Here is a 12344-nt window from a genome sequence, read left to right on the forward strand (position 1 = left end):
ATTCAAGGCTGGGGAGAGTCAGTCCCAACATATTTACATGTTTTAGTCAAATGTGTCCATGAAGCCCTGCAAGGTTATCCTGAAATTTATGAACTACAGATAGATATTACAACTGGTTTGACCAACAGCTGATATTTACCCATATATCCTATCTGTATAAAAACAAGAGCGGACGTATATATGGTGTATAAACACAATGTGAATGTGAAAAAAGTACTGTTTTATGGATTTCCAACACATTCAGAAAAGCCCATAAATTATATACATTAAACCTGTATCAATTCCTCAAGAATGGGGTGATATAAATATCATAGCAGTACTGATGTAATAAATAATGGCTAATATCTACCAACACCAACATATACTGATATTATCATACAAGGCGAGTAGATATGAAACCCACTATGTATTATGTTGATATCAATATGCAAGGAATGACAGTTTAACCCTACTCCAGCCCCTGAATCTGAATATTCAAATTTTTAAAAAGCGATTTAGGTTGTGGAGCATGGCCTGAATAACTGAATGAAATTAAATGCAATTTGGTGTTTGGAGTATAAATTCTTACTTTCTTAATTTGGCCTTTCTTCATTTATATATCCACACAGAAAACTCTGAAAAAATACATATAATCTAATCTCACAGAGCTGGGGATGACAGATTGATCTATTTTTGCAAAAAACAAACGTGACAAACGATAAGCTAATTTCTGCTTCTTAACTGATCTACTGATTAATTACTACAAACAGTCTGATTTCTGCAAACTAAACCGGGAACATGCAAATTTCTTCTACAATGCAATTAGAAATGACTGATATTTACAAGTTGTTAAAAATATATTATATTTACTGATCACAAATCTGTATTTTAAGTTGAAAGAAAAGCTGAATTCATGCACTGAAACTTTTTCCTTCACTTAAGATTTTGAGTCACAGCAAAAAGACCCCAGAGTGAGCATATTACACAACATGAAATATGCATACGCTGAATAACTTAAGAGTTTAAGTATGTTTCTAAGCTACAAAACCACTAGAAACTGACCTCAACGTATTACTGGAACCTCTAAACACAGGCTTAGTTTCTGAAAAGCTGAAACAACAATCCCTCATTCACAACTGGGTCAAATCAAATCAAGACTCAAAAATTCCACCCTGGGAGTTCGAAGACATCTCTCTGAAATCCACGAGCCATTTATGAATGAGTCATCGTTGCTCATGAAGTTTTTGATTAATTGTGAACTGGGAGGACGCATTACAATATTTAAGATGTGAGATACGGGGGTGGGATGGGAGGGCCATAATTCAGCTGTGAATCATCGGCAGCCATCTGACTTCCTGGAAGGCTAATTCAGGAGTTATAAAACTTTTCCACATCGGGACTCACAGGGAGACGGTTGATTTTCAGCGTTTCAGACACAGGAATATCTACTAAGAATATTTTTCTGGGAGGTTTTATTTGATGCCAAATACTTTGCTTGTGTTGGGAATAAACTGATGTGACAGTGTGTATTTTTCTGCATGAAAATGTGTACTTTCACTTCATCTTATGGCTTACATTTCTGTTACACATGCACAGAAACAAACTACTTGAAATGGATGCATCCATGAAAGCTTGAGAACACTTCCCATGACTACAAAGCAAACATTCTTGGGGTGTATTTCTTAACAACTTGGAAAGAAAAACACTCTTGACCCCCTCAACATCCTCACTGTGGCGCGCGCACACTCAAAATCCATTAATGTTTGCAGCAGCGTGGCCAACAAGCACGCACACGTTCTAAAGCGACATCCTCACACTGCTGCAGCAGCTAAATCGGACCTGTAATCAACATTTTTCCAACGAGCACAGGGGCACATCGGGGGTAAAGACACGCAAGCATGCACATAGTCTCTAATTATTGCTGCTTTGGAAGAAAAACAACACAGACATTCATGTGACCCCCAAACACTCATTTGTATGACTGGTGTTTGTAGTGAGAATCCACAATTAAATCAGTGATTTCAGGCATGTTTGAGTCACACACACATAAAGCATGTGTCATATTGTAGAAGGTCTCCATTGTTCCCAGAAAAGAGCTTTCTTTCTCTTCCATATTTCCGCCTTAATTCGTCCCTTCCTTCTTTTATCCATCACTCTTCTTTAGCAGATTCCTACTCCTATCTGTCTGCCAATTCATCTCCTACTGCTCCTCTTCCTCCTCCTCCTCCTCACCCCTCCCCTCACGGCCGCGGTAGGTCAGACCTCTCTCGTGGTCTCATCAGTGTATTTCTCAGAACCCCTGAGGAAAGAGGAAGAGCTGACATCTGATAAAATCTCAGCTCAAGCCGTGGAAGCATTATAATCTTCTTATTTTTCTCCAGTTGTTCAACGTCAAACTCAAAATTAACTTGCACTGGTTGAGTTGGATGGTAGACGAAAAGGAAAATTAAAAAAAAATCCAACGGTCAAGATGATAAATTGTTTGCATGGCCCAAAGACGGTGGAAGCAAAAACACTACACCACGGTCACAATTGCCAGGTATTTCATTTGACCATGAAACCAACATTCCATTATAAATAGTTTGTCAATCGTTTTTCCAGATTGTATCAATAAAAACAATGAATAGGCCACCCAAATGTAGTATGAGCTGCTTGAGGCAGTTTTTGACAAATTCTAAAAGGCCCATAAATTCAGTTTGACGTCACTCTGTCGTCAATCAAATAAACAGCACAACACAGAGCAGGCCTCAGCATGAGATACTAGAGCAGCTTGTTGTGCTGTAAATAAGCTGTAAAGGCAACAGTCAAGCTAATCAGTCAGCTAACATCCAGCATGGGCTGCTCGATAAATCGGAATCACAGCATGACTGCTGCGATACTCAGACTGCAGGAAGACACGGCATTTGTTGGAGGTTATTTACCACTTTAAGGTAAATACCGTGGTTCTGCATACGCATGATGTTCTCCAGAATTAAGAAAACATCTGTTCAATACAGATCCAACAAAGAAAAAGAACACACGTGATTCTCTTTTTCATGGTTTTTCAGTAAAATTGGAACTTTGATATAAATATTAGCATTCCCTCTAACATTCCGAATCTTATCGCAATGTCAATATCTGTCAACATGATACCAATTACATATCTATTCCAAAACTGTGCAGCCCCAAATCTGATTTATATTTTAGATAGAGATGGGATGTATCAGAAATATTGCAATGGGGTTCTGATACTGAGTTTATTCAAACACCGGCTGACTTTATGACCTGATCAGACACGGGAATGATGCCGATCCATGTACCGATCTACAGCCCAAGTTTGCACTGCACCATGAATATTATGATGCCCTTGTGCATGTGTTTTGCTCTCTTCAAAAAAAACAGAATGTTGTGTTGTGAGCAGCGAGGATATTTCTGACTGTTGGAAAAACTGGCTTCCTGTTCAATCCTAATTTGGTCAGAACATTTTGGAAATAACTTCAAACCTGCCACTGCTGTGTTTCTAAGCAAACAGACATGGGTCCCCTTTTACTTTGAAGGATTATTTTCCTGTACACAAACCTGTATTTATCCACAGCAACACACAATGTAAATAGAAGGGAATCGCTCAAACACACCAGATTTACTGTTTTGATTTAAAGGACTAACTTAATAAACATGTCAGCACTGTCTGAGTGACTGAAGGACTTTAGCGCGTTCACAAGTGAGGACATGATAGCGTGAGGTAGAGAAGGCTTGCTGATGAGCTTCCCACAGGAACACCACTTGTACAATCTTTAGAGGGTAGATGCAGTCACTACAATTACTAAGCCACTGTTAAGCTATGCACGACCTACGCCGCCGACGCACGACTTCAACATAACCACGGCAAGCTTAGCGCTCCTTCGATCGCCTTCTTTGCGTCCTCTAACCCATTATATGTCTTTTACAAACTCAGCGGCCTCATCTGGCCGCTTGTTAGCAAAACTTAACGTTCAGGACACGTGAAAAGCTTCAAAAATCACGAGTGTGATATTTATCAACTGATTTTTGCAACAATGTGTTTCTACATCCTTGACCCGATGTCCAAACTATTATTTAAAAAGAATCTTTAGATGTTTTTTTTCATTAATTAAAAAAAAGCATCTTAAACTAAAATTCTTACATAAGGCCCCTTTAATGCTCCTCTGGATGGTCAAATCAAGGAGCTGCTCTGCACCTCATGAGAGTCACTACACATATTAACTAACATTCCTAGTAAATAGAACTGAGGTGAACTTTTCTCATGCCTATCTCGAAGTCTTAAAAGGTAAAAGGCAAGTTATTTTTGTTATGTTATTGTTGCGTTATTACCATGGCAACCACCAAAAGACAAAAATAAAAAGGTGATTTAAAAAAAAAAATAAACCAAGTGTTATGAGCATCTTTTGTGCTAAGAATGGCAAGACGTGTTTATTGTTATCACGAGATAATTGTTTTAATTTTAATTAAATTCTTTTAGAAGAAAACTTGACCCAGTTTGAACAGCAACAAAAAAGTCTGCACCGGTATGGACCCAAGAGATGCAAAGCCCTTTAAATTTGACAAAAACGCATTTAACTAGTGAAGAAGAAGAAGAAGAAGAAGAAGAAGAAGAAGAAGAAGAAGAAGAAGAAGAAGAAGAAATTGGACGGAAGCTATGCCCATATTTCTGCAGCAGTTCGTCATTATTTGGGACATGATCCCCAATGTGGTTCACAACATAAAAGTGTTTTGTTTGTTTGTTTGTTTGTTTTGAGAGACACATTGAGAAAACAAGATAATACAGGCAATGGGAGCCGAGCGTTCCCTTCATACTCACGTTCTCCGTTATCTCGGATGGGCACCCACCGCAGCACGACGACAGACCAACAGGTTGGACTTCGCATAACGGAAATGTGTTGAGAAGCGTCAAAAGTAACTCAAAAGTCGGTGAGGAGTAGAAGAGACTGGACCCGAGAGGAAAAGCTGCACGCTGAAAAGACCGTCGCCTTCTCTCTCATTGTGGGTGCATGAGACGGTTCCTCCGCTCAAGAAAAAAAACAGGAGGAAAAAAAACTCTCACGGCACGAACTTGACGCGGAAAAAAAGTGTCGACTCCTCATTTCCGCTGTCAAAAAATGTGTCGATGTCCAACCGTATCAAGATGGAGGAAATTCAGTGTACTGCTTCCGGTTCTGCCTTTGCAAAAATAAAAGCATGCATGCTCACGCCCAGACTCCAGGAAACTATTTAACTCGTTCAAAATTGTGATTTAAAAAAAAGAAAGAAAGAAAAAGAAAAAGTGTGCATTATCATATTATCCGTAAGATGAAATTACTTGCTAGACAGACAACACTGTTGGACTAAATAATGTTACTGCTATGAAAATAGTGGTAAGAAACTGCAAGACAATATTCACAATATAAACTAGGAAATATAATATATATATATATATATATATATATATATATATATATATATATGTAAACTGACTGACAATGACAGTTAAATCCTTACTGTTAATTTATATCAGATTTATTTATTAATTTCTTCCTCACTGTCTTCTTCTTCACTTTCCGTACAGCCTGGTACAGTTTGAATTTATACAGTCTAAAATGATTTCACACTATCTTGAAATCCAACCAGGTTTATGAAAAATGAATTTTGATTCATTCAGAAGAATCATATCCTCTGAAAACTCCAGCTAGACTTTATAACAATAACCAGAAAAGGGCAACTCATCACATAAATTAGTGTGTATATAAGTAGCACAGTACTCTGAATATTTACATTATATAATAATTTCTGCTTTATTGAAATGTTTTAGAAGAGAAATATTGCACTTTGTTGACAACTCTAATAACTTTGAATAATGTTATGTGTCATGACATCCTCTTATACATATACAGTATGTTAAAACGTCAAACACAATATTAAGTTAAACAACAAAAAGGTTCAACACCAGATCAAAAATAATACAGATCCAGCTTGCATCAGTTATAACATGCAACATGCATAATTCTTCAATTGTAATACTTTTCAGTGTTGCATCACTATGCAGTTTGAAGTCCAGGATTGGAATACTTTGTCCATGCCTAGTTTGTGGTCTGTTGAATTATTTTATTCCACCACTGTTGCTAATCGTGTCAGACACAATTCACGTATTCTAAGTAATCGGCAACACAGACCTAAAATGTATCCAGAACAACACAGGATAGATCGTTGAATTTTCCGGCAGTTTATAAATATTTCCCTTTACTAGAACCAGTCCAGCATCTTGCTGTGTCTGTTAGTGCCACGTGGCTTAGACGCTGTTGGAGATTTTGCTTTCCATGAACATGGAAATTCTTTGACAAATGATTTCCATGTTCTAAAAGTTTTGTTTGTGCAGTGGGATTTTAACTGTAGCTCCATGTGCACTCCTTAAACCATCACTAGACAGATGATTTTTGATCAGACTACAGAGTACCTAATGGAGTGGATTAAATACAAGTGAATTCGCTTAATCATCGTCTGCACATATTTTATTTAAGTCTGTTCTCCAAAGATTGCGCTTCAATATCAGTTAGTAGTTAAACATTTAAAACCTTTTTAAATTTGTTTTACTTTGAAAGTAAGGCAGGAAGTAATTCTCCTATTCTCCGACATTCTGGCCGTCTGTATTTTCAGTAACACAATAGACAAGTTCAGACGCCGAAACTCTCCTTGTAGTGAGTCCATTCCCGTAGTGTACAGATTGAGTTCTTCCAATTTGCGGATTAACACAAATTTGCAGGCATGTATATGCTACATTCATCGGTTGAATTCCTTATGATAGAGTACACTTGAGGAGAAGTGAACATTAGTGCGGACGAATCGAGCGAATGTCGTAAACCATAACAAAACTCTTTCAATCCACACACCAGGCACGGCTGTCGTAGGAGAGCAGCTTCACGGCTCATGTATCATCTGTGACGTTTCAAGTGACATTTGAAGTAATTATTTCCTTAGAAAGAACACACAGTTCTTATAATCCAAACTCCCTTACAAAAATGTAAGATTTGTATCATTGGAGACACCAAGCTTTGCTGATCTTAACCCTTACTTACATTCACCTATCCCACCAGGTGCAAACAAACGGCTGATCGCTCTTTTGTTAGTCTAAAATTATTGCACAGCGCCACCTAGTGAAAGACTAGCTAAACAGCACCAGGTATGTGGGAGGTTTTGTGAGGACATGAAAGGCTGTTGATCCTGTTTTTGAAGAAAACACAAAGGGTCAAACGAGGAATTCTAATGTTTTAAAAATGCAACATAGATAATAACCGAGCAGAAGTACATATAAACAGTTTATTGAACGCTTTACATGAAATGTTTAAACATATTTCAAGGTACCATATCAGGACAATGTTAAACATGATTGGTTATTCAATATAATACTTATAATGTGTGCAATAACATTGAAAACGTTACTCAAGTTATAGAATTTCAGGGTTACATAGCTTGACACATTTGCAATTGCTTTATTGGTATAAAAACAAGACGACTGCCATCCATAATTACAGAAAACATCGCTTGGGAATCAATAACATTGGCACCAATGCAACCATCCTTTCAGATAATACACGTCAGACGCGCATCGCTTTGATATTTCTGTATTAAAATAATGAAACGGTCACTTCTCCACACATTGACGTGAGTGTAAAAGTGTGTGAGAGTAATGATAGCGCTGTGCAATGATGCAGAAGGAATTGTTAAAAATTGATTGCACAGAAATGAGCCTTTGGCAAGAAAGAAATCCAAACAGACACCGTTACAAAAGAGAGAAGGGCAAACCCTTCGATCGCTGTGGTCCTGTGATCGTGGCTGGAAAGTGCAGTAACAAAGTGTAAAGGTAAAATAAGGCACATATAAAACAACAACGTAAATGCCACCTTTAATACAGTATGAAAAATCATTTCTAAAAAAAGAGGCCCGTTTAGCAGACTGTTGGTGTTAACTTCCAACATGGAAGAGGTAATACAAACCGTGACGGTTAGGCGTTCACAGACAGTAAGGGCCGAGTAACATTCGGATTAATCAGCTGGAATGATCAAACACGTATGATTGAATTAAGATGATTGCGTGGTAAGAAATGATGAGATAAATTACACGTGATCATTCCTGTAAGCTAAAAGATGCACAATATAAAGGATTTTTTTTAAAAAGAAAAAAAAAGAGAGGACTAAGTGAAAAGCGCTCTTATGACACGCCATCATCTGCCCCCCTGGCTAACAAAGGCTAAAAATATCAGGGTGTGTTGCTCTGAGCGAGACATCCAGCATCCACCACCATCCCCAGCCACCGTGGTGGGGAGGCTCTGACATTAGCAACCACAAGGCCTCTGGGCAAGTGAGGTTTGTGCCCCAGAGGAGGATCTGATTAGTTTCACTTCTTGGTCACATCGTGTCATTTCTCAACAAGAGCTTAAAGCAGCGTGCAAGTTAAGAAATCTGACATGTTAGACTTATTTCTTGAAATCTTTTTATTGTTCCGATGCTCTTGATTTGTAACTTGCCACTCAGGGCTGAGGTCAACGTGGCCACCGGGATTTGTTTGGTGCATAATGTGACTGCTGCGGTTTCATCTGCAGTACCCTTAACATCCTGGGCTTTTCTTTCATCATTAAATAACTTCAAAAGGAAGATACCAGCTTTTGGGGAATAACACTTATTCACCATCAACCCCCCCCCCCCCCCCCCCCCCCCCAGAGCCAGAGAAGGAGATAGGTACCCTTCATTATTCTGTGTCTGCAATGGAGACCTGAGAGCCACAGAAACCAGCTAACTGCTGGTTAGCTTAGCAAAGTGCATGCTAGATAAGGTTCAGGGTCTGGGCCTGCCTCTGTGGGGCTCAGTTATCTTGTCTGCCTCTGGGGGTGATGCTAAATAAACCTACTTCCCAAAAAGTTGTTGTGTTCTTTTAACATTTCTCAGTTGTTGTTGTTGTTTTTTTAAGAGGTTCCCATAATATTAAAAACTGACCCAAATAACTCCAAAAGTATGTTCACACACTAAGTAGGCAAGGGAACACTACATTCTTTCTTACTGTTGCTACTTCACTGCTAAACTCCTTTTCTTTCTGTTTTTTTAATTGAGCCATGGATACTAATTGAAATGCTGCGTTCTTCTTATTTGCACTCAAAACTCAGATGGAGACGTAGAAAAGAATATTTACTGGTTTCCTCCATTTGAACAGATTGTATGGTGATTAGTGTTAAGACAGATTCCCCTGTGCCAGACAAGATGTGGAATCAATCACAGTTACCCTTTTTTCATAATACTAAAAATTACAATTAAGTTTTTTTTTGTGCTGTCTGTTTGTTTCAGAAAGGTAAAATACTGGAAAAAGTATTTTAGGCAAGACTGAATTAGCCTCGAAAACAATGATCCACCTACATCAGTTTACTGGCTCTGGAGCCACTGCACCCTCAGTTCCTCCACCTCTAAGCCGTACCAGTCATGGAGCTTGGAGAAGCATCCGGTGCCAGGGGAGACGGGGCTCTCCAGAGATGCGCCTCTTCTCCTGGGTGGCACAGGTGGCGCTCTTGCCCCATCTTCCCCATAAGTAGTCACACCGCTGTACCCTGAGTCCGCACTGCCCTCCCAGGCCACACAGGATGACGCCCCCTCAACAAAGCCATTTGCCAGGACACCTGGTGGTTTACTCCACGCAACGCCGTTCTCTTTGGAACAAACAGACATGAGCTGGCCCTCATCCTTTTGGCCAGAGAAGGCTGAACTCCCGAGGGAGGCACCGGATGAAGATGATGAGAAAGAGGAGGAGGATGAAGAGGATGCTCCGGATTTTGATCGGGACACCAGACTTCGCTTGGATAACTTGGGCCTTCCCTGCAGGCCTCCAATCCCAGCCTCCTGGATCTCCTCCAGCTGCCTCTCCAGCTCCTTCACCACAAGCCTCATGTAGTCAAAGCTGGCCCTCGATAACGCTTTCACCCATGACTCCATGGCAGCTTGGTTCTCAGCAGCCATCTTGTACACCCGAGCCTTGGCACAGTCAAATTTAATGGCAAAGGCGAACTCTTCGGCTGACTCACAGAGCTCCACGGTGCATCCTTCAAGGACGATGACGCCGATCGGTTCACGGCTGTCGCGCTCCTCAAAGTAGAACAGCATATTACCCTTCAGGACGAACCAGCGCCTGTGGTAAGCCGTGTTGCGCTCACCCTTTTTGAAGAGAAAACCTGTCTTGTCGGGTGGCGTGTCACAGGTGGCATAGTGTGCAACGCTGCGCTCATTCAGCTTCATCTTCACTCCCCCTCCTTTTCCACAGAGGATGCTTTAATCATCTAAAGGACAATGTGAAGACATACAGTAGAAACCTGACTCACCACAAATATAGGCCACTGAAAAAAGGCTCTCTGATACCATAGGATGAGTGTTTCACCGAGCAGTCACATGGCAACTATAAACTAGGGCGCAGACCTTACCTCTGTGTAAACAACAGCTAATCCAAATTTAATCTGTTCTTTAAAAGGAACTTTTAAATCTCAAGACATGGGTGTAACTTTACGTGTGACCTCAATTATCACAACTAAATATTAGTGGCAAAGCTTCTGAATTAGGTGGACACACCAACAGTCTCAACTTAAGGATTTATCCATTTCCTTTAACAGTTTCGGAGTTAAGCTCTGCCTTTAAAAAAAAACAAAAAAAAACACGCAGCTTGTCGCCGGTTCATTTGTCTTGTTTAAGCTATGAAATGAAAAGAAGGTGAACTTGAAGAAAATGTGACTGTCACCAGATGTACGGGAGCATACGGCCACATTCAGGCAGACGGTGAATAAACTGATCTCTCCTATCCATGTGTACTAGTTCAATGACAGCAGTCCAACTAAATGGTCTGACTGAGCAGTAACCAAAGCCTGACGTAAATGTGTGCGTTAACGGTATTGACAGAGTTGCCATACAGGGTTCTGGATAACTTGTGAGATGACAAAATCAAAAGCCCAAAACTCTGAAGATGACAGATGGGATTCTAGATGGCGTAGGTGGTGCTCTAAGGGGAACAAGGTTAAAGATGAGAGCAGGAGAGGGAATTCGGCTCCTGCACTGACTGAGATGACGTCAGAGAGTGCCAAAGAGGTTTTTGTGACGTCACACCACCCAGAGACCCCCTTCCTCAAACACGACGCACTACATTAATTCACCATAAATGCAAGAAAGGCTTTGTGACATATAAGCCATGACAGTTATAGCAGCTGCACTTTAAATGCTGGAAGTCACTTACGTGTCTGAGTCGTATCCCGCTGGAATCTACCCCTCTCCTCCCATCACATCTGGAACTCATATCTCAACATGTCTCCATCTTCTCTTGGTTTTCACTTGCTTTAAGTATTGTAAGAAAAAAAAGAAGAAGAGAAAAACAGTGACAGACATTACTAATTCATTTCACTCCCTAAACTGACCTTTTCTGAGTCGGCAAGCGACGATGTACTTCTTTTTTAAGCAAGCTTGTGTGGAACTTCAAGCTAAGTTAAAGTCTAGCTATTTTAGACACAAAACCATCAGCAGTTTTTTTTTTTTTTTTCCACCGTCTTGATAGTGATTCAGTCTCAGGCGGGCTGCTTTGTTTGTGAGGTTCGTCGCAAGCTTTTGACACATCAGCACTTTGCAGGAATTTAAATGTGTCTGGCTGAAATGGTAGCTTCAGTGGAAAGAGACACACCAGAGAAAAGACAGATTATAACACGAATGAACCCTGCAAAATCGGAATATCTTTCCACCGCAACATTTAAAAAAAAAGTATTTCTATTTAACCACTTTGATGAATACCAATGGGCAGACTGCGGCAGCATTCCGAGTCAAGCATTTACGTTCATCTAGCTAACATGAACAGCTAGCTAAATTAGCCTCTCAGTCCCGTTACATTACCGTTTCTATATATTCCCGAGGTATTACCATTTATTACCCGCTAAAAACGATGCTTATTCCTGCCAGTCCCGGCTGTGTATTTCTCTTTAATCTCTTTTCCTTCTTCTCTCACTCTTTCTTCCATTCTTCCCTGTCACATGACCATCGAGAAGGGCACTTGCTGTATGTACCCGATCAGTTTGAGTGGGCGGAGTCGTCAGCGCTGCTTGTGCTTGTAGGGTAAATATCGTAGACATATGAACTCAGGTTCCGTCCCGCTCTGGTAAATTGCCAACCTCCCAATGCCGTTATTTAAAACGGACGCACCTCACGTTTGCCCTCGGAAAAATGGGATTAGTTGCTGCTGCTGCTGATAACGTGGCCGGATTATGGACGCTTCAACTACTTTAGACGTGTCTGGCTCCAAATCAACATTAACCCAACCTTTATTTGGCTCTTTATCAATGTACAATTCTACGGACCTATAGTGGCCACAGA

The 12344-nt window shown here is 40.2% G+C and overlaps 2 protein-coding genes across 4 annotated transcripts in view; both read right to left on the reverse strand.

The window, feature by feature from the left end:
* The window catches only part of sh2b3 (SH2B adaptor protein 3), a 54818-nt gene extending 49698 nt beyond the window's left edge, over nt 1-5120 (reverse strand). The window contains exon 1 of the mRNA XM_086206468.1: nt 4796-5120. The gene's annotated coding sequence lies outside the window, so the exon portion shown is untranslated. The remainder of the gene's footprint in view (nt 1-4795) is intronic.
* Nucleotides 5121-8670: 3550 nt separating this feature from the next.
* On the reverse strand, nt 8671-12336 carry LOC147260087 (sesquipedalian-1-like). Of its 3 annotated transcripts, none has more exons than XM_086206471.1 (3): nt 11905-12336; nt 11224-11321; nt 8671-10282 (listed from the first exon to the last, which is right to left on the reverse strand). In XM_086206471.1, the coding sequence occupies exon 3, from the start codon at nt 10239-10241 to the stop codon at nt 9378-9380; it is 864 nt and encodes a 287-aa protein (XP_086062597.1). In that variant the 5' UTR covers nt 10242-10282; nt 11224-11321; nt 11905-12336; the 3' UTR covers nt 8671-9377. The 3 variants fall into 3 exon arrangements, with proteins under 3 accessions (XP_086062597.1, XP_086062598.1, XP_086062599.1); XM_086206472.1 differs by having other exon boundaries at nt 11895-12336; XM_086206473.1 differs by having other exon boundaries at nt 11868-12336.
* Between the last annotated feature and the right edge of the window lie 8 nt (nt 12337-12344).

The sequence above is a fragment of the Aulostomus chinensis genome, chromosome 6, assembly GCF_037954235.1.
Source record: "Aulostomus chinensis isolate RoL2024-O1b breed Wild chromosome 6, RoL_Achi_v1.0, whole genome shotgun sequence".
NCBI lineage: Eukaryota > Metazoa > Chordata > Actinopteri > Syngnathiformes > Aulostomidae > Aulostomus > Aulostomus chinensis.